At 51.5% G+C, this 21,261-nt stretch overlaps 1 protein-coding gene, 1 non-coding gene and 1 pseudogene across 6 annotated transcripts in view; all 3 read right to left on the reverse strand.

Moving 5' to 3' along the window:
• The window catches only part of SCARB1 (scavenger receptor class B member 1), a 64,837-nt gene that overhangs the window by 26,257 nt on the left and 17,319 nt on the right, over nt 1–21,261 (reverse strand). For 3 of the 5 annotated variants that reach the window (XM_072953577.1, XM_031670137.2, XM_031670136.2), the window contains exons 2-3: nt 2,490–2,647; nt 182–323 (exon numbers count right to left, since the gene is read on the reverse strand). In XM_072953577.1, coding sequence (XP_072809678.1) covers nt 182–323; nt 2,490–2,647 — 300 coding nt within the window. The other 2 variants (XM_072953578.1, XM_072953576.1) reach the window with 2 other exon arrangements.
• On the reverse strand, nt 8,786–8,858 carry TRNAV-AAC (transfer RNA valine (anticodon AAC)). Its single transcript has one exon. It is a non-coding gene; the product is annotated as a tRNA-Val (tRNA).
• LOC140691005 (large ribosomal subunit protein eL32-like) lies at nt 14,183–21,087 on the reverse strand (annotated as a pseudogene).

Consider the following 21,261-nt stretch of genomic DNA (forward strand, 5'->3'; position numbering starts at 1 on the left):
CGACTTTGGCCAATACCCTCAAACCAGAGACCAGGGTGCGCCCAGGAGGCCCACAGGGCTCAGAGTCCATCCCGGGAGTGACAGGCTGCGCCCCCCCCCCGGGGGGGACTGCCCCGAGCAGGGGACAGTCAGGCAGAGACGGAAGGCGGGTGTGAGGGGCCGCGGCCGCCGGGCACCTCACCAAGACCAGGATGTTGGGCATGACGATGTAGTCGCTCTCCAGGCCGCGGGACTTGTGGGGCTGGAACTGGTAACTGCGGTACTCGAGGAACGACACTGTGTCATTGTCGTTGAAGGTGATGTTGCTCTTGTGCCTGAACTCCCTGTGAGCGAGGAAGCCAGCGGATCAGCTGCTGGGGAGCCGTGGGACCCCCACTGTCTGTGCACCCCACCCGACCCGGCAGCCCCACAGCTGACACCTGTCCTCCCGCCGCCTGGCCACCACAGTTCTAAGGACCCCAAATCCCAACCCGTCCCCTTCCACCTTTCCAAGCTCCCGCCGTCCCTCATCAGCCTCCTCCCCATATGTGTTCCTGCTCTCCTGAGGGAGGCGGCGAGGGCAATGGTTAGGAATACGCACTCTGGAGACACAGGGCCGGGGCTCAACTCTGGTCTCCACCACTTACTACCCAAGCCTCAGTTCTCCCATCTATAAAATGGGAAAAACATCAAGACCTACTTCATCAGGTCCCTACTTGTGAGGATTCAGTGGGTTAATGCATGTCAAGCAATTAAAACCTTTGCCAGAATCAGAGAAAAAATTATGGATCAGCTGCAATCTTTATTGTTAGGTGGTTATCATTATCTCTTGCTCTGCCATCCATTCCCTGCAAAGTATCCAGAAGAATCTTTGAAGACTGGAAATCAGATCATGTCATTGTCTTGCCCACAACCCTCCTTTGCATATCGGACAAAATTAAGCTCCTAACGTGGCCTCTAGGGTCCACACCAACTGGCCCCGTCCAACCCTCCGGCCTTGACTCTCTCAGTCTCCCCCACACTCCTAACATGCCAGCCACACAGGCCTTGCCCTTCCTGGACTACCAGGCTGTTCCCACCTCAGGGCCTTTGCACCTGCCGCTCCCTCTGTCCAGGACCCACTTTCCCCCAGATTCTCACATAGTGGTGCCCCCTTCTCACCATCTGGGTCCAGGTAAGTGTCCCCTTGGCAGAGGTCCTTCCTGACCCTCCAGTTAGACTAACCCCAGCCGAGCCCCTGCCTCCAGCGTTCTCCGTCACCTCACCCACTTTGTTTTCACCATACCTGTCTGATTTTATCTTATTTGTCCACTTGTTTACTCTGTCCCTGTAGGAAGGTCAGCTCTGTGAGGCAGGGGCTTTTGTCTGCCTTTAACACACAGGAGGCACTCAGGAAACGCCTCCAGAATGAAGGAATAAATAGGAACGCTGGTAAACCAGGCTCTGTTCCGACACAGGAGTTTTTTGTGGATGGACTAAGCCGAGATCACGGTTTCCTCCACCGGCTTCTTCCCAGAGGGCAGAACCAGAAATCGGCTCTCGTATTCTAACAGCCCTCCCTGGAGGGACGAGCCCAGGAGCCGCTGGAGAGCTGCACTCTCGCAAAGTGAACCCTCAAACGAAGAGGCTGAGGAAGCAATGGTGATGACGAAACCGAACAGGACCCTGTGGGGTCCCCCCATTCCTTTTTGTAGGAAGTAGGCTTCATTCAGCCTCCTTGACCTTCCCTGAGCTCCAAAAGGCAGATTCCAACCATTGCCAGTCAGGGAAGGGAGGGAGTGCAGAGACAAGGAGGAGCAGTCAAGAAACAACAGTGCAGCGACCTGCCCAAGGGAGACAGAACAGTATCGCTGAATTCTTCTGCAGGGACTAAGGCCCCCACTCAGGTGGAGGATGGTGACTTCAGGCTGAGCACAAGATTCCTGGAGCACCCCCCCTGTTACCCCACTGCCAGCCAAACAGAAGAAAGTCTGCACACAAGGGGAGCCGACCAAGACTCTGATGCCCTCCCCAGTGATTCTCCTTTTAAAAACTTTCATGGTCGAGCAGAATCTTCAGAGTTGATTTCTGGACGTGAGCCTGCCTTCCCCCCAGGTTGCCTGGGGGCCTCCTGAGTAAAGCAACCTCTCCTTTCCAACCAACAGCGAGCAGCTGAACCTGAGTTCACTAACAATAATATGTTAGCAACTACCATTTGTTGAGTGCTTACTGCATGCCAGGCACTGGACTGCTTTCAGCTAACTATCCTGTCCAATCCCCATAACCATCCCACAGTGGGTACTGTTATCCCCATGTTACAGAAGGGAAACTGAGGCCCTTGCCCACGGTCAGAGGGCGGCTGAGTGGCAAAGCCACTCTAGAGCACTGGATAGAGAGAAGCAGACTGACCTTGAACAAGTCCCTCTACTGTGAGAGGCCTCAGTCTCTTCATCTGTAAAATGGGGTGATAACCCTGATGCTGCCAGAGCCACCCACCTGGGGGGTCCCGGCCCAGCCCCCTCCATCCTCACCTGTACACGTAGGGCCCGCGCTCCCGCACCTGCGGCTTCTGGCCCTGGAGGATCTCACTGGGGTTGACGATGTCGAAGAAGTAGACGGAGAGGTAGAAGGGGACGGGGATTTCCTTCCACATGTTGAAGGAAATGCTGTTGGGGTCAATGCGCACATTCTGTGGGGGAGAGACACACACACACCAGTGAGGAGGATGGCCGAGGCCCCCACCCAGCTGCCTGCCCTACCACATGGCTCCAGAACAGCTGCCCGGTGCGGGGGGAGAGACACACACACACCAGTGAGGAGGATGGCCGAGGCCCCCACCCAGCTGCCTGCCCTACCACATGGCTCCAGAACAGCTGCCCGGTGCCCGCCTGCACTGCAGACCCCACAGGCACATGGGGAAGGGGCCCCTTGGGTTGGCGGGAGGTCTCTGGGGACAGTAGCTGATGGGAAAGCTGTCCACACATGCTGTTCTGGAGTTGATGCAATTAACATTAATAGGTAATATTATTTATGTGTGTAATTTTTTTAAATGTGTTTTAATAACAACAGCCTGATTGGGAAACCAGGAGGTGGCCGCTGCTCGACTACAGCATGTGGCATCCTGCAAGAAGTGAGCTCCATGTGCCAAATGTGTCAGTCATTCATTCACTCATTCACGCAACACTTTTTCTTAATTGAAGTATAGTTGATTTACAATGTTTCAGATGTACAGCAAAGTGACTCAGTTATATACACACACACACATCTATATTCTTTTCCAGATCCTTTTCCATTATAGGTTACTACAAGATACTGAATGTAGTTCCCTGTGCTGCACAGTAGGACCTTGCTGTTTCTCTACTATATATATAATAGTTTGCATCTGCTAATCCCAATTTCCTAATTTATCCCTCCCCTCTTTTTCCCCTTTGGTCACAGAAGTTTGTTTTCTCTGTCTGTTAACACACATTTATGGAGCACCTACTACACGCCAGGCACTCTTCTCAGAGCTGGGGAGATGAGACGAACAAGACAGACTCAGATCCCCGACTCCACGGGGCTTTTATTCCAGCAGGGGAAAGGCAGGTCCCTAACAATTAGGGTGAAGTGTGTGCTATGCGGCAGGGCGGTGAAAGCACAGCAGGGACCAGAAAGAGGCTTGCAGCTTTAAACAGAGGAGTCAGGTAGGTGAAATGTCAGCAAAAACAAAAGACAGGAAAAAAGCCAACCCAAAAACTAAAGGCAGTGAGGGGAACATATGGATTTGGTGGTGGTGGGTAAGTCTCTGTAGAAGCCATGGCCCGTGCAAAGGCCCTGAGGCGCTGAGACAGAGAGTTTGGGAACAGCAGTGGGGCCAGGGTGGCTGGGGCAGAGCCTAGGAGGAAAAAACCAGAAGGAGATGAGGACGAGGGCAATTTTCCATGAAAATCCAGAAGTATACAAGTTTACATGACATCTCTCGATTTAAAAAAAGCTTGGCAAAAACTGGATTTCCTTCGAAGGCTGAGGGAAGCAGGTCTGAAGCCCACTCGGCCAGTCTGTCTGTCAGACACACTGGCCTCTAATCCCCGCTTCCCTCCTCAGCTCTGAGTTCCCTGCCCCAATGACACCAGTGGTCCCCCCAGTGCCACCCAATCCCCCAAAACACAACCCAGCCCATCACACACAAAGATGTCACAAAGCAGGCGTCTGGGGCAGCCTGCGTCACCTCCATCCTTCCTTTGAATGTGGCCTTCCAGGACAAGGACAGCCACTCCCACTGTCCCCAAATGGCCAAAACCAATGGGCAGAGGCTCCGGAGGAGGCAGAGACTGGAAGTGGCCAAGTCAAGCCCCACCTTCTGTCCCCAACCGGCATCCTCTGGGAAGGAGGAGATTTGGAGGGAGTCAGACCTGAGAGCCACTCGGGCAAGTCGGGCACCCCCGAACCTCAGTTTTCCCATCTGTACAATGGGGCCAGTGACTGCAGCCTCAGCTGTGTCTCGTTTGACCTACGTGGCACTTAAATCAAGAACAGATGAACTCATCAACAAGAACAAAAAACTGGGAGATTTAACATAAAATCTGGATTTGGGGTTCTCTTGAAAATATCAGGAGATCAGAGACTTGCCTTCAGGGGTAACGATCCTTTATTGATAAACGCATTTTCCTACCAGCTCTGGGAGTCACAAGGATCAATTTTTATAACCTGAGCATCCAATGCGTGCAAACAAAGGTGACTAGTGAACATGGTACGTACAACGCAACAAAAATGAGCATTTCCAGGGCGTGCCTGTGGGTCAGGTCTGTTCTAGACTGTTCCCTGCACTGTCACCTCCCTGACCAGCACCACAACCCTTCAACGCAGCCACGATTATTATTGGTTTCCTCTGTCAGTTTTAATGAAGACATAAGTGGGGGGAGCAGTCTCCACAGGTGTACTCCCAGCCCCCCTCAGACCCCGACCTTTGGCCAAGAAGGGGAGCAGGAGGGAGCCAGGGTCCTCAGTGGCAGGTTACAGCTGACCTCTTCCGTGTGAGGGAAAAGGCCACAGGACCCTGCTGGGGGCCAGCCCTGGGTGCTCCTCTCCCAAGTTCAAGGCAAGGAGGGGGAAGCAAGTGTCCAGCCCCACCCTGGAGCCCAGCCCTGGAGCAGAAGAGGCAAAGAGGAAACATCCCCGGGCCACCGGGAGAAGTGGGGGAGGGACCGAGTGGCCATCCTTGGGTACAGCTGTGGGGAGGAAGGGCCTGTCCCCAGCTCAGTCCTGACACGTACAACCAAGAGGGCCATTCGAGTGAGCCTGGAGTTGGGGGTGCTGTGGCGAGCCGGCGGCTGTCACCCCTCAACCAGAGGCAGCAGCTGCTACCCCTCTCCCTGACGTCCCGAGGGCTCCGTTTTGCCAGCTCCTGCCAGGTTCTGGGAGCTGCCAGAAATCCAGATGTTTCTATGGATGCTCCCAATCGCTTCAACATCAACCGCTTGTTTTTCAAAATTGAGCACACCTGGGAGCCAGATGGTGTGCCTTCAGGCCACAGCTGGCCCACGGGACGCCCCTTGGCCACGCCTGCCAGAGCACTCGCTGCTATCATCCTCTGGAGGGTGACCTCTCCGGGGTACAGCGGGGGACACAGAGGCCCGGCGAGGTCGGGGGGCTCTCCCCAGGGCCCACACAGCAGGTCCGACCCCAGAGGCACAGGCTTGGCAAGTGGAATTCAGACCTCAGGGCTGGCGTAGGGGTCAGGGAACCACCCGGGGCAGAAATCTTCACATGTTAACCTGAAACAACAAAGAGAGGTCCACGGGGAGGCGTGACAGAGGGGCGGTCCCTCTGCCCCCCACCCCCGACCATCCTGCATTCACAGAACAGCTACACACGCGGCCAGCAGGTAGGGGGCTCACCTGCACGGGCTGGGCTCCGCCAGGAGAAACATGACGTTAGTCTTGTTTCCCTCTTTTTACGTGTTTATGGTAAGACACTATCCACTTAGCAAATGCTTAAATGTATTATGCTGTAGTGTTAACTCTAGGCACCGTGGTGCAGAGCTCTCTAGAACGTATGCATTGTGCGTAACTAACAATAATAATAATGAAAATCATAAATAAGAGGATGGGAGGAAACTCTGGAGGTGCTGAACGCGCTTAGACATAGACTGGGGCGATGGTGTAGACATATCTCTTAACGCATCACGTTGTATGATTACATACATACAGCTGCTTTTTTAAAAATGTCAATTATACCTCAACAAAGTGGGTTAAAAAAAAAGTTTCCAGTTCCAGCCTCCCTCCCCCGGCCCTGTTTCTGGGCAAAGGTACCTGGTCCTGGGGAAGCCTTCAGAATCCTGGAACCCCACTGTGGTTTCCTAATCCCCTGGTCTGCCCACCCGGGGTCAAGGATAAATCAGGGTCGAACCAGTGAGTCACCAGATAAAGCCATGGGTCTCTCTCCAGCAGAAGGGGTGTGGGGCTCTGGGGTTCCACCCCGCTCATCAGGCACCTGCTTGCTCACAGGGAATCCCCCGGGACCCTGCTCTGCCTTCTGGATAAGTCACTGACCCTCTCTGGACCTCAGCTTCCTCATCCATGAAATGGGTATTATGATAGTGTCCACCTCATAGGGCTGGTGTGAGGTTTAAAAGTTTTCAGTGGGGGGTGTGTACAGCTCAGTGGTAGAGAACATGCACGAGGTCCTGGGTTCAAGCCCCAGTAACTCCATTAAAGAAAGAGTTTATAGAGGTAAAGTGCTTAGAACAGGGTCTGGCAGAACCCCGAGATCCAGGTCAGCTGTGCAGTCACTTGGCTTGAAGTGACCAGCCGTCCTCCTCCCCCAGTCGCTGCCCCATCTCCGGTGGGGGATGGACTTTGCACAGCTTACAATCTGCAGGATAGCTTTCTTTCGGTCAGACCAGACAAGAGGCTTCAGGATCAGGCAGCTGATTAGATAACAGCGCCCTGGCCAAGCTCACAGCCTTTTGCCTAAGGTAGCAGGTTCTGTCCCTGCCCCCTCCCCTAAAGTCAAAGATCACAGCCCGGAACACAAAGACAAAGAGAGAAGGATCGACGCCACTCCCTCTAATCCTGCAAGATTCTCAGAAGCCCATTCTGGACAGTCAGGAGGGCTGCCTGGAAGAGGAGGTGTGTGAGCTGGGTATTCAACAAATGAGCTGGGCTTTGCCAGGAAAAGCAGATGGGGAGGGTGTTCCCGGCAGGGGACACAGCCTGTGTGCCAAGGTGAGGAAGACTTTAATAAAGAGCGTGACTTACCTGAATGTCCATCAATAACAGATATGTTGTTAAAACAACTCAAAAGTCCACAAAGACTCAAAACCAACTGCTGTGCATCCATAGAAGAGAATATTGCTCAGTAATGAAAAGGAACCAACTGCTGATCAATGCAACATGGATGAACCTCAAAGCCCGTGTTAAATTTAAAAAGCCAGATACAAAAAGCTGCGTGCTATATGATCTCACTTATATGATGCTGTGGAAAAGAGAAAACCCTAGGGTTCAGAAACCAGATCAGTTGTTGCCAGGGGCTGGGGGTGAAGGGAGGGAATGGACTGCAGAAGGGCATCAGGAAATTATTTGGGGTGATTAAAACGTCCCACCTCTTCATTTTGGTTGCCAGGCAGGTAAAACTCATCAAACTACACTTACAAAGGATGAACGTTAGGGACGAACCTTGAAAACACTACATTAATATTTTCTGACAGTTTTATTGAGACATGATCCACATACCATACAATTTGTCCATTTAAAGTGTACAATTCAATGGTTTTTAGTATGTTCACAGACATATACAAAACCATCATCACTGTCTAGTTCTGGAACGTTTTCATCATGCAAAACAAAACCCCAATTAGCAGTCCGTTCCGTCCCCAAGCCCCTGGCAACCACTAATCCACTTTCTGTCTCTATAGATTTGCTTTTTTTCAGATAAAGAGAATCACAGGAGTCTTCAAACGTGTCCATAATTCTCTATGTCTTAGAAACCAGCAGAGATACAAACGCTCACACGTGTCTTCTTTCACTTAACATAATGTTTTCAAGGTCCACAGCACGCATCCTTTTTGAGTGTAGTTTGTTGATTTTTATCAAATGTCTATCCTTCACTTGTGGGGCAGCCAGACTCAGGAGATGGGACACTTTCATCACACCTGTTAAAAAGGGATGTGCATGTATCAGCACATCTGTGATAATTGTGGCATTGTCCACAATTAGCCAAAAGGCAGAAGCAACCCAGGTGTCCCACGAGGGATGAACGGATGAATACAATGTGGTCTGTCCATGCCATGGAACGTTATTCAGCCTTAAAAAGAGTCTGACTCATGGATGAACCTTGAAAACATTATACTAAGTGAAATAAGCAAATCACAAAAGGACACGGACTGTGTGATTGCACTGAGATGAGGCACTCAGACAGTCAAATTCAGAGACAGAAAGCAGAATGGTGGCTGCCGGGGCTGGAGGGAGAGGCAGTGGGGAGTCAGCGTGAGTTAGTATTTAATGGGGAGAGAGTTTCCGTTTTTCAAGATGAGAAGAGTTCTGGAGATGGATGGTGGAGATTCAGAGCAATGTGAATGCTCTTTTTTTTTAATGTGAATGTTCTTAATGGTCCTGAACTGTACACTTGAAAATGGTTTAAATGGTCAGTTTTATATTATGTGTACTTGACCACAATTTTTAAAACTGGGGGGGTGGACTATGGATGTGAATTCTATCTCAATAAAATAGTCTGAAACAGTTATGAACGATATTGTTTGTAAGTCATCTTTTCTGTTTGTTTGTTTTTTGTTTTGCTTTTGTTTTAGGGGTTTTTTTGTGGGGAGGTGATTAGGTTTATTTATTTTTAATGGAGGTGCTGGGGATTGAACCCAGGACCCCATGCATGTTAAGCATGTGCTCTACCACTGAGCGACACCCACCCCCTGAAAAATGCTTAGTTTAACATCATACGTACCCTATTCTAGGCACAGGTGCCGTTTCCAGTGGTGGAATTTCTTATTTTTCACTTAGCACATGTGTCCTTTTCTCAGTTTAAAGAAGCCCAGTATAGAAATTCTCAAAGCGGGACACCCTTGGTTACCTAGAAACTTCCCTTCCACAGGAGCGGGTGATGGCACACCCGGAGGCTCAGGCCGGGCTTTGGTGTAGACCTGCGCCGTCCAATCCGACGGCCACCTGCCACGTGCGGCTACTGAGCCCCTAAAATGCGGAACAACCTACCCGGGATGGGCCGCGAGTGTCAGCTGCACGCCGGATTTCTAAGGCTTCGTACGAAGAAAAGCAAAAGAATGCAAATTAGCTTGTAATAACCTTTCTACACTGACCACATGCCGCACTGGCGATATCTTGGATGTCTTGGGTGAGATAAGAGGAGCCACTCACGTTAAGTTTACCTGTTCTTACACCTTTTTTCGAGGTGGCTACTAGAAAATTTCAAATCACACATGCGACTTGCATTCATGGTTTCTACAGACAGCGCTCGTGTGGGGTGTGGGCAGATCTGATCGGACCCCACTTCCATCCACGGCTTCCTAGATGTTTGGCCTCAAGCGAGAAGCTTCTCTCTCCCTGCCTGTTTCCTCATCTGTAAAACAGGAGTAGTGGCAGGTCCTGCTCGGCAGAGCCAACCACGAGACTTAGAGAGAGCACACAGCCGGTGCTTCCTTAGAGGCAGCTGCCAACATCACTGGACTCCCGACCAGCTCTGAGTATGAACTCCTGTCCTCGGCACTCAAGGTCTGGCCCCAGTTCTCCGACCGGAATGCCTCGTTGTTCTCCAAGGTGAGCCCACCCTGGGAAGGTGGACCAGCTCGCTGCCTCCCACAGCACTCTGCCTGGCTCCCAGGATGCCCCTAACCACCAAATCCCACACCTCCGGCTGCCTTCGGGGAAGGCTGACCCTAAATGAGCCTGCTCTGATCTAATTAGGACCCGGTTCGTTCTGTGGACACTCACCCCATGCTAGACGCTATGTTCTGAATTTAAAGATGCAAAGATGAAAAAGATGGGGCCCCAGCCCCTGAGAAGCTAGGGGAGGACGGAGAGCCGGAGAATCCTGACAACCATCTGGATAGCACTGTTGGGGTAACAGAACACGTTCGCCTACTTCACCTCATTAAATTCTCAAAGGCCCATTTAACAGATGTAGACACTGAGGCTCCAAGGCCAAATGTCTCCCCGAGGTGCAGGAAGAGACCGAGCTGTAGGTTCTGTACCAACATGCAGGCCTGTATCCTCACATCTCTCTCCCACTGGGCTCCGGGCACACAAGATGGGAGTTTTGCAAATTAATCATTAATTTGACCTGGCCATTGAATTGCAAAACCTAACCCCCTCCCCCAGTGATAACAGGAAACACACCTCTGACCAGATGAGCCAAGAGGCTGATTCACGTACGAGGCCGGGTTCTGAGACTTCTGTCCCAGACCCTGTCCACTCCAGACTAGACAATCGGTCACTTCCTAGCCCCAGAATCCGAGGGCTCCAGAGACGTCCCCAGCCCCGTGGGGCCCATGACACAGGGAAGACTGCAGCGTGGGCTGATTCAGTCTGCAACTTGAGAACACCATGCCTTTGGCTAATGTTCCAACTTCTCTTAATTTTAAAGGTAGGAAGGATAAAACAAAAGCTTTTTATAGGAAACCCAAGCACATTGCTAGAACAACGGGGGCGAGTTGCTTTAGCTAAGAAGTCGAGTCATGCTTGACTCCTCCATTTCTCTCCCACTCAAAACCCATCCATCAGGAAGTCTTGGCTGCTCTTGCTCTAAGACGTAGCCGAAATCCATCCACCTCTCGCCAACACCGCCCCGGCCCCCAGCATCCCTTGCTTGAACCAATGCAGTCACCTCTTCACTGGTTTTCTTGCTTCTGCTTTTGTCCCTAGTCTATTCCCCCCACAGAATCAGAGTTACCCTTTTAAAAGATACACCCCATCATGTTGTTCCCCTGCTCAGACACCTCCTGTGGCTCCCTACTTATCTCGTAATTAAATCCAAATCCCTGACAGTGACCTACAAGGCCACCATCTGGCTCCCTTGCAGCTACACCTATCGTACCTCCCTTTACTGTCCACCTCACTCACTCTGATCCAGCCACAATGACCTCACTGCTTCTGAGCCCACCGAGTAAGATTCTACTACAGGGCCTTTGCACTGACTGTTTGCTCCTCCAAGGACAGTCTTGCCTCCAATGCCCACATAGGTGACTCCTCCCCCCATTTCTCAAGTCTAAAGTCACCTTCTCAATGAGACCTTTCCTGAACACTCTTTATTCCCTCAACCATATTTACTGAGTTTCCCATTCCATGTCAGGCTCTGTTCTAGGTCTGGGAACTACAGCAGCGAATGAATTGGACAGAGAGACCATCCTTTCTAAAGTAGCCCTTCCCCCATCACAGTCTCTCCATCACCCTGTTTTGTCTTCTCAGCATTATCAGCATCAGCAGTTCCTATCGATTTGTTGACAAGTCCCTCTTCCTGCTGCCTGGACTAGAGTCATAATAGGTGGAGCTACAGCAGCCACCTTGGATCATGAGGCAGCCTTGAGAATGGAGGCCACACACAAAGGATGGTAGAGCAGAAAGACAGGAAACTAGGTCCCTGTGCCCTGTGACTTCATGGAGCCACCCCACCAGCCCTGAGCCATGTAGTCATCAGAGAAATGTCCATTAGACTCACTATATGAGGTCCTACAGCATACACCAAAAGGGCTCACCTGAAACAAACAGACAATAACAACTGCTGGCAAGGATGTGGGGCAATCAGAATGCGCTCACACTACTGGTGGAGGTGAAGTTTGGTACCATCACTACAGACAAGGCTGTGGCATTATCTATGAAAGCTACATAACACACATATCCACAAACAAGTGAATGGACGACAAATGGGGACACATTCAGGCAACGGGACGTCACCCGGCAGAGAAGGCTAGTGGACACAGATGGACCACAGGAGTGTAACGCTGACCAACAGAAGCTCGCCTGCCAGGAGAACTGGCTGGGAGTGATGCTCCAGGGAACGGGCAGAGCTCATCTCTGGTGATGGAGGCGGGGGCCGCGCTCCCTTGGGGTGGGTGCTGACACGGAGGGCTGCAGGAGAGCCTTCTACACATGACCCAGGTGATCACGGCAAGCACGCACACCACGTAAAAGTTCATCAACCTCTACACCTAAGATCGTGTGCGTTCCCGTAGGGATGCTAAATTTTGATTTTTAAAAAGAAAACAAAAAGCAAAAAAAGGTAACATGGAAGCGGTGCTTTTAAGATGTCCAGCACTCCCTTGGCCCACAAAGGCTCAAAAACGGTGCTGGAGCCCATCAAATCTGATCTCTGCAGCTCTCCACGTGCCCTACAGAGACCAGCAGGAGACCCGGGGGGTGGGGGGGGCCCAGGAGAGAGACGGGAAGCCAGGGGCCCTCCCTACAGGCAAAGACACCCAGCTCTCCATCTGCAGCGAGCCACTCCCTGCCTCCTAACTGCCTGCCCTTTTCCACCTACCAGCTGGGGCCCGAGGCGGCTTCCTGTGCCTGATTCCTCATCTGTAAAAAGGGACTCGAAACAGGACCAACCTCTACGGGAATGTCATGTTGACATTCTACGGCAAGCGTGGCACTTGGCCTCTGTGCTCTTCCTCCCCAAAGCCCAGGACGACCGTCTAGTCACGAGAGAAACATCCCACCAACCCCAGGTTTGTAGGGCCTCCTACAAACCCACCCAGGGCACCAAAGCCGAGGGCGGCCGGAGAGACGGGCGCAGCCGAGAGGGGCCTAAGGCGATGCGATGGCTAAATGTGATGTGGCGTCCTGGACGGGACCCTGGGACAAAAAGAGGACACGAAATAGCAACTAAGGAAATCCCAACAAAGGGCCGGCCTTCGTGAACACTAATTTATGGCCACTGGTTCCTTCGCTGTAACAGACGGACCATGCTCTTTACAGATGTCAACGACAAGGGAGACCGGGTGTGGGGTGTGAGGGGACCCTCCACACTATCCTCCCCACTCTTCTGCAAACCTGACAGTGCCCTAAAACAGGAAGCTACTGAAACAAAAACAGGGCCCGTCTCAGGGAGGTCAAATCGGTGCCTGGCCGAGCCGTGTCAGAGCTCGAAGCAAAGGAAAAATGTGGGCCCCTGTATCCGTTTTTTTCCCCAGAACATTAAAGTCATCGAAAAACCACTGAAATGTTTAAAAGCAGATATATTAAAACAATATTACTTTTAGTTTAAGTATTTTACTTACACAGAAATCAGAATTTCTCGTAATTTTGCTTCCCTGGCTTTAACGGAAGTAAACTCACTGCGTCCGTCTCCCACCGCCGCTGGGAGAAATTATCAAGAACTCAGGGGCTTAAGCATCACAGATTTAGTACCTTACAGTCCTGGAGGTCACAAGTCCAGAACGGGTCTCACCCTGGAATGGCGCTAAAGTCAAAGTGTCGGCAGGACTGGTTCCTTCAACCCACTCCCCAACCTCTTCCAGCTTCTAGAATCCGCTCGCATCCCTCACGTCACTCAACCTCTGCTTTCATCATCACATCCTATCTAACCACCCCACCCCAGCCTCCCTCTTACAAGGACCCTTATGATGACACTGAGCTCTCCCAGAATCCCGCATCTCAAGAGCCTTAATTTAATCACCTCTGCAAAGTCCCTTTGACATTCACAGGTCCTGGAATTAGGACGTCTTTGGGGGGGGATGGTCATTGCCCTGCCTCCCACATCCACTCAGAGATGCGGGGCTTCCCCCCACACAGCCCCCGTCACACCCAGGAGCATGCAAGTGCCGGGGTAAGGTGACATTCGTCCCCCACGTACCCCTTCCTTTCCAGAGCATTCCTGTCTGCAGCCAACAGCAGGAGACCCGCCGGGGACACGGTGGACCCGGTCCTGCCCTGGGAGGTCCACTACCCTCTTAACGTGCGGCTCCACGCCCAGGATGCTTGGAACATCCCCCTCCTCTTTTAAATCTGCAGCTTTGTTCTCAAAACTGGGATCTGCAGAGGATCCCCTTCTGAGCTGCAGACACGCCCCTGCCTCCTCGACTTCTGAGACTAAAGGCTGGCCTGGCTTGACAGTGACACTAAGGTGTCAGAACACAAACTGAGACATGCCCCCAAAACAACTCCGCAGCTGAAGATACACTCGAGATCACTGGGGTGGAGGGGCCCTGGAAGGCCAGCCTCCCCCATCCCCGGGTGGCATCAGAAACGGGCGGGAGGGGTCTTACCAAAGCAGACCTCAAAGAGCCAACAGGTTCCTGCAGGAGAGATGCAAGGGAGCAAAGGTCAGAGGACAGAGCGACTCAGAGGTCCTAGGGGTCTCAGGAAGCTTCCTGCCTGGGCAGGGACCGACTGACCACTGAGCACACTGCTTCAGCCGTCCCAGGGGGACCCAACTGCAGGGGGTTGGGGCCCAGGGAACTTCTGAACAGCTGAGCAGTTTCATTGTTTCAAAAACTCATCACTATACCCCGGAATTAGTTTTGGTGGGATAACAGCACTGTGGCAACGTGGTGGCGGGGGGGAGGGGGGTCTCTAGTCTTCCATGTACCTGTCTGAGCGGTGGTTCTCAAAGTGTGGTCCCTGGACACGCCGGTCCGCAGGCCAACTCAGAAACTCTGGGGTGGGGCCCAGCCATCTGTGTTTTAACAAGCCCTCCAGGGGCTTCGGCTGCACAATTAAGTTAGAGAACCACCGCGTCAGAGACTCAAACGAACCAAAGTCAGATGTGTGCACGAGACTGACTCAGGAAAGGGGAACGGGACACGGATGGGGACATAGGTGAAACTGGAGGGCACATGACCTGACGTCTGTCAAAGCAAGCGAGGGGCACGTGGCGATCACACTGTTCTCGCTCTCTTTTAATGTACCTTTGAAATTATCATAACAAGTTTTTTTTTTGAAACAGTTAAAAATACTAACCCCTCCCCTCCAAAGAAACAGAAGGGTCTTCTGTCTTCTTGAAGCCGGGTCTACAAACTGTCAGATTTGGCCAGTGGATGAGTTGTGGATCACATGGTATTTCAAAATATTTGAATTTGTTGACAACACCTTAAAAACAGCAGGCAGTCCACCTGTCCGTGATCTTTAGGACAAGAACCATCTCTACCAGGGCCAACTCCAGCCCCACTGTCTCCACGTCAGTCAGGCAGAGGATAGCCCTTCCTTCAAACATCACAACCTCATCCCAGTAATAAAAGTTAGCTGTTTTCAAGCAAGAAAGGGCTCAGTGAATCTGGCCTGGCGGCTGTTTCTGTTCATCCCAGGAGCTAACAATGGGTTTACATTTTCAAATGTCTGGAAAAAATAGAAGAACACTAGTTCATGACACATGAAAGTTACATGAAATTCACATTTCGGTGTCCATAAACAAAGCTGCTGTGGCACACAGCCACGCCCACTGACGAACATGCCCCACGGCTGAGACAGAACCTGTTTGTCCTGCAAAGCCGAAAATATTCACTATTTGTCCTTTACAAAGTGTGCCAGCCCCTGTCCTAGCCCCCTAGGTCCCCTTACCCGCCACATGGAGATGTGAGTACCTCCCCCTTCTCCCCGGTGGCAGCACAGAGAACGAAATGACCAAGGACGTGCATTGTTCTGAAGGCAACATCTGGGTGCAAATGGGAGACAAGGACGATTGCTGAAGGAGCCTTCCTCCACTTGGCCCTGGTTCAAGGGCGCACGGGGAAGCTTGCCAAGGTCTCACAAGATGGGGCAACAGTGGCTCAAGCCTGCACGCATCAGAGGCTCAGCGGTACCTCCTTCAAAGGCTTGATCTTTCGCTAGAGGAACAGCGTGTTGTAATAACCGTGGCCTGCGGCTGAGCAATCGGTCTACCACCTACACACTCAATTCACGCCCCTGGGAGGGGGGACCAGTACCGATGCCCCCTCAAGGTAAACCCCAGCACAGTTTTTTTTCTTTTTGAGTTTCATGGCTTTATTAACACAAATACAGTGTGCACACGGGCTGTCTGCTCATTCTCTTCGCTGCGCAGCCGGGCATTGGGACTGGTGACCCCGCGGCCAGCTGGGCTGCTCTCTCCATAACGGCTGTGCGGTTTTTGGAGGGGACGCTGTGAGCGATCGCAGCCCAGTAAGATCTGTTGCACATCAGCAGCGCTTCGAGCTCCTTGACGCTGTGGACCAGGAACTTGCAGAAGCCGCTGGGTAGCATGTGCTCTGTTTTCCTGTTGCTCCCGTAGCCGATGCCAGGCATCAGGATCTGGCCCTTGAACCTCCTGCACATCCTGTTGTCAATGCCTCTGGGTTTCCACCAGTTCCACTTAATTTTGACATATCGGTCTGACTGGTGCCAGATGAACTTCTTGGTCCTCTTTTTGATGATCTTGGGCTTCAGGAGGGCTTTCAGGGCGACCATGATGCCGACTAGGAGATGGCTGCCACCTCTGTAGGCAGCGCTAAGGAAGAGAGCCTCATCACAATTTTTTAATTCTTTTTTTTTTAATATTTTTTCCTCTGTTTTTCCACTTTTTTATTTAACATTTTTAATTTTTATTATTTTTTTAGGGGGGAGGTAATTGGGTTTTTATTTATTTATTTTTAATGGAGGTGCTGGGGATGGAACCCAAGCCCTTGTGCATGTTAGGCACGTGCTCTACCACTGAGCTGTACCCTGCCCCCCACATTTTTTTTAATTGTGGTAAAATACACATAGCATCAAGTTTACCATCTTTACCATTTTTAAGTGTATAGCTCAGTGGCATTAAATACATCCACACTGCTGTGTAACCACTGCCACCATCCAGCTCCAAAATGTTCTCTTCCCAAACTGAAACTCTGTTCCCGTTAAACACGAACTCCCCCCAGTCTCTGGCAACCACTGTTGTATTTTCTGTCTCTATGAATTTGACTCCCATAGGGACCTCACTTAAGTGGAATCACACAATATGTGTCTGTTTGTGATTGGCTTATTTCACTTAGTATAACACCCTCAAAGTTTATCCATATTGTAGCATGTGTCAGAATTACCTTTTTTTTGACCCTCCTATACTGTTGGTGGGAATGCAATTTGGTGCAACCACTATGGAGAACAGTATGGAAGTTTCTTAAGAAACTAAAAATAGACTTACCGTACAATCCAGCAATCTCACTCCTGGGCATATATCTGGGAAAAAACTCTAATTCAAAAAGACACATGTACCCCAATGTTTATAGCAGCACTATTTACAGTAGCCAACCTAAATGCCCATCAACAGATGAATGGATAAAGAAGATGAAGATGTGGTGCATACACATACACACACACGCGCGCGCGCGCACACACACACACACACACACACACACACACACACAATGGAATATTACTCAGCCATAAAAAAGAAATAATGCCATTGGCAGCAACATGGATGGACCTAGAGATGATCATATTAACTGAAGTAAGTCAGATAGATAAAGACAAATACCATATGATATCACTTATATATGGAATCTTAAAAAAAGAGAGATAAATTTCATTTACAAACAAGAAATAGACTCACCAACAAAGAAAACAAACTATGGTTATCACAGAGGAAGGAGGGGGATAAATTAGGAGTTTGGGATTAGCAGATACACATTACTATATATAAAATAGATAAACAACAAAGACCTACTGTATAGCAGGGGACTATATTCGATTTCTTATAATAAGCTATAATGGAAAAGAATCTGAAATATATATATATGTATATATATATGTATAACTGAATCACTTTGCTGTACACCTGAAACTAACATTATAAATCAACTATGCTTCAATAAAAAATAAAATTTAAAAAATATGTGAATTAAAGTGGCTTGAATATTAAAAAAAAAAAGAATTACCTTCCTTTTTAAGGCTGAATCACACTCCAGTGTATGGATGGACCACTTCTGCATGTCCATCCATCTACTGATGGACACTTGGATTGTTTCCACCCCTTGGCTATCGCAAATAATGCTGCTGTGAACATGGCTGTGCAAATATCCCTGCTTTCAGTTCTTTTGGATATGTACTCAGAAGTGGAAGGGCTACAGGTGGTAATTCTGTGTTTTAGTTTTGTGAGGAACTGCCAGCCTTTCCCACAGCAGCTGCCATGTTTCACATCCCCTCCGACAATGTACCAGGGTTCCAATTTCTCCACATCCTGGCCAACCACTGTCATTTTTTTTTTTTTGACAGAAGCCACCCTGATGGGCATGAAGTGATATCTCACTGTGGTTAGGACTTGCATTTCTCCAAGGATTACTGACATGGAACATCTCTTCATGTGCTTGCTGGTCATTTGCATATTTTTGGAGAAAACCTCTCTTAAGTCCTTGGCCCATTTTTTAATCAGGTTGTTCAGTTGTCCTACCAAGAATTTAAGACCAGAGTTAACGCCTCCACTTTCCATTTGCTCTTGACGGTTCCCCGCAAGATATTTCTATCCATCGAGTCCCTCAGATGGAAGTTTAAGAGCTTTATTTCTCCCCTTCCCTCACACCCCAAGTCTAGTTCATGACCACGTCTTGTTTGCTCTCCCCGCATAGGAAATCTTGACTCTGTTTCCTTGTTCCAAATATACTGCCTCCACCCTGGCCTGAGCCACCATCCCCTCTGCCTCCTCTTCAACTCCCCCAAAACTGCTTTCTCCCCATGGCAGCCAGAGGGCTCTGTAAGACATGAATCAGACCACGGTCCTCCGCTGCTCAGAACCCTCCACTGGCATCTCATGGAACCGAAAACCAATCTCAACTCACCACATGCTACAAGACCCAGGCCCCCCTCCCTGCCACTTCTCCCCAACCCCGCTGGCCTGTTTCCTCCTCCTTCTCCAATACCGTAAGCAACTTCCCATCTCCAGGCCTTTGCACGTGCTGTGCCCTCTGCCTGGCATGCTGTTCCCGTGCTCAAACGGCCCCTCCTCAGGGTGGCCCTCCTGACCACCCACCCAAAGGAGACCCCTCCCCACCAGTCCCTTGATGTCAACCTGCCTGCCCTGCTCCCTTCAGAGCGCTTCCTGCGTGTCAGCAGAAGCATCCAGAGACATCTGTGCGTGCCTTTATGGGCTTGCTCGCAGGCCATCCCCGCCACTAGAGCGTGGACTGCTGAGAGGAGGACCCAGCACTGCAGCCCCCATGCCTGGCACGGTGCCTGCACACAGTGCATGCTCAGAAGACACGTGCTGAGGGCTGCTGGTTATCAAGTCCAAAACCACGAAGACCATTCAGAGCATCCCCTCCCCACACCCAGCCCCCAAGGATGAAGGACATCTCAGACCTCAGCTGGACGCCACCCCAGCCCCCACCCTTTCTCCCTTCCCCACCAAGGACACAGGCGGCCGAGACTGCTGTCAGCTGTGCCACACTTACCTGGGCTCCCCGGCTGCCGTCACGGCTGCCGGAGCCCAAGGGCACGTGGAGGTTGGCTACGTCTATTCTCCTGCAGGAGATGACAGGGAGGGCCCGGCTGCCCACCAGGGACAGCCTCCCACCCCAGCCCATAGCCACAGCCGCCTCTGCTCCCACCTCCCCGGGTGCCCTGGACACACCTGCCATCGTCACCCCCACAACCCCCACCTCCACCATCATCAGCCCCACCATCCCCACCTCACCCGCATCACCATCCCCACCCCCACCATCACCATCCCCACCCCTCCCAGCCCCATCACCCCACCCCCACCGTCTCCACCCCCACCGTCACCATCCCCACCCCCACCATCCCCACCCCCACCCCCGCCATCACCATCCTCACCATCCTCACGGCTCTCTCACTTTGCTCCCTGAGTCCCCACAACAGCTCCACGACATCCCACCTTGAGATGAGGAAACTGAGGCTCGGGGAGATTAGGCCACTACGAAAGTATGGCTTGAATTTGGGGTTGTTTTCTGAGTCCTCACCCTATACCACCACATATATTAAAATAATAATTATAGCCCTAAGGCATATTTTAAAATTCTCTCCATTATTCCCTCACTTGACCAGGTAGAAAGAGCAGGGACTGCCACAGATGAGGAAGCAGGCAGGAGGGTTACGACGGGCTGAGGCCGCAAGCAGCGTCAGAGCCCCGAGGGGCTCCCGACGGACACTTCCACCCCCAGGACCCTGGACGGCCTCCACGAACCAAGTCTGAATTCATTCCCAAAGACGGCTGGTAGCTAACAGGGCCCAGGCCAGCCTGACGCAGCCACCTCACAGCCCACAACCACAGCCGGCTGAGGGCCGTGGGGCAGCACCTACCCACTTCCCGTCTACCAACTCGCTCATCCCCCCTGCAACAGCTGCAGGGCCAGGGCTACTATTATCCCCACTTTACAGATGAGGAAATCAAGGCCTGAAGGAGCCAAGTCACTTGCCCACAGCCACAGAGCCCGGAAGCATCGTCCTGGTGAGAACAAGGCCTGCTGAGGAACAGACCTCGGCCACGGGGCAGCCCCTGGCCGACGGCTGCCAGGTAGAGCTCCCAAACTGTCAGGAGTACTTTGAAATCTAGATTTGGATGTAAATCTGCCCGCCTTTAAATGCTGGCAGCTAATTGAACTTTTTTTTTTTTTTAATAGCAGCGTTGGACCACACAAAACACTTTCCCAGCCAGGTCTGGGACAAAAGTGCAGAACACAGGCACTGGTCCAGGTTCTGCTTTTACCACCAGCTGTGTGACCTCAGGCAGGTGCCGCACCCTCTCTGGGCCTCCAGGACCCAAGCATAACTGCACCGCGGAGGGGGTTGTGAGAATCTGATGGGCCTGTACCACACACAGTTTGGTGCCCGGCACACAGTAACTTCTGCCCAGAACCTGTGAACATGACCTGTTGTGGAAAAAGGGTCTTGGCAGATGTAATCAAGGATCTCAAAATGAGATCATCTTGGATTACGTAGGTGAGTCTTAAATCCAATGACGAGTGTCCTTAGAAGAGAAGACACAGAGGCAAAGGCCACATGGAGACAGGGGCTGAGATTGGAGCGATGGGGCCACCAGGAGCAGAAGCGACAAGGCAAGACCCTCCCCTAGAGCCTTCGGTGGGAGCGCGGCCGACAGCTGGATCCCAGACTTCTCCAGAACTGGGTTCGAGAAAACACGTCTATTTTAAACCTCCCATCTATGATCACTTGTCACTGCAGCCCCGGGAAATGTACGCACCGGGAGAAAGTTCCAGAAGACATACAGGCGTTCCCAGCAGGAAGGTTTTTTCCTAACGTGGATCCTGACCCACAACCTTCCTCTGTCACGTCCCAGGCTCCGGCGGTAAACAGGGAAACAGCCCTGCCCTCGGCAGCCCCGTGTTTACAAAGCCGCAGGGCAGAGAGACAGGCCCCACAGGGGCCCTACGAGGGTGAGTTCTGTGCCAAAATAAAGCTC

The sequence above is a fragment of the Vicugna pacos genome, chromosome 32 (genome assembly GCF_048564905.1).
Source record: "Vicugna pacos chromosome 32, VicPac4, whole genome shotgun sequence".
In the NCBI taxonomy this organism is placed as follows: domain Eukaryota; kingdom Metazoa; phylum Chordata; class Mammalia; order Artiodactyla; family Camelidae; genus Vicugna; species Vicugna pacos.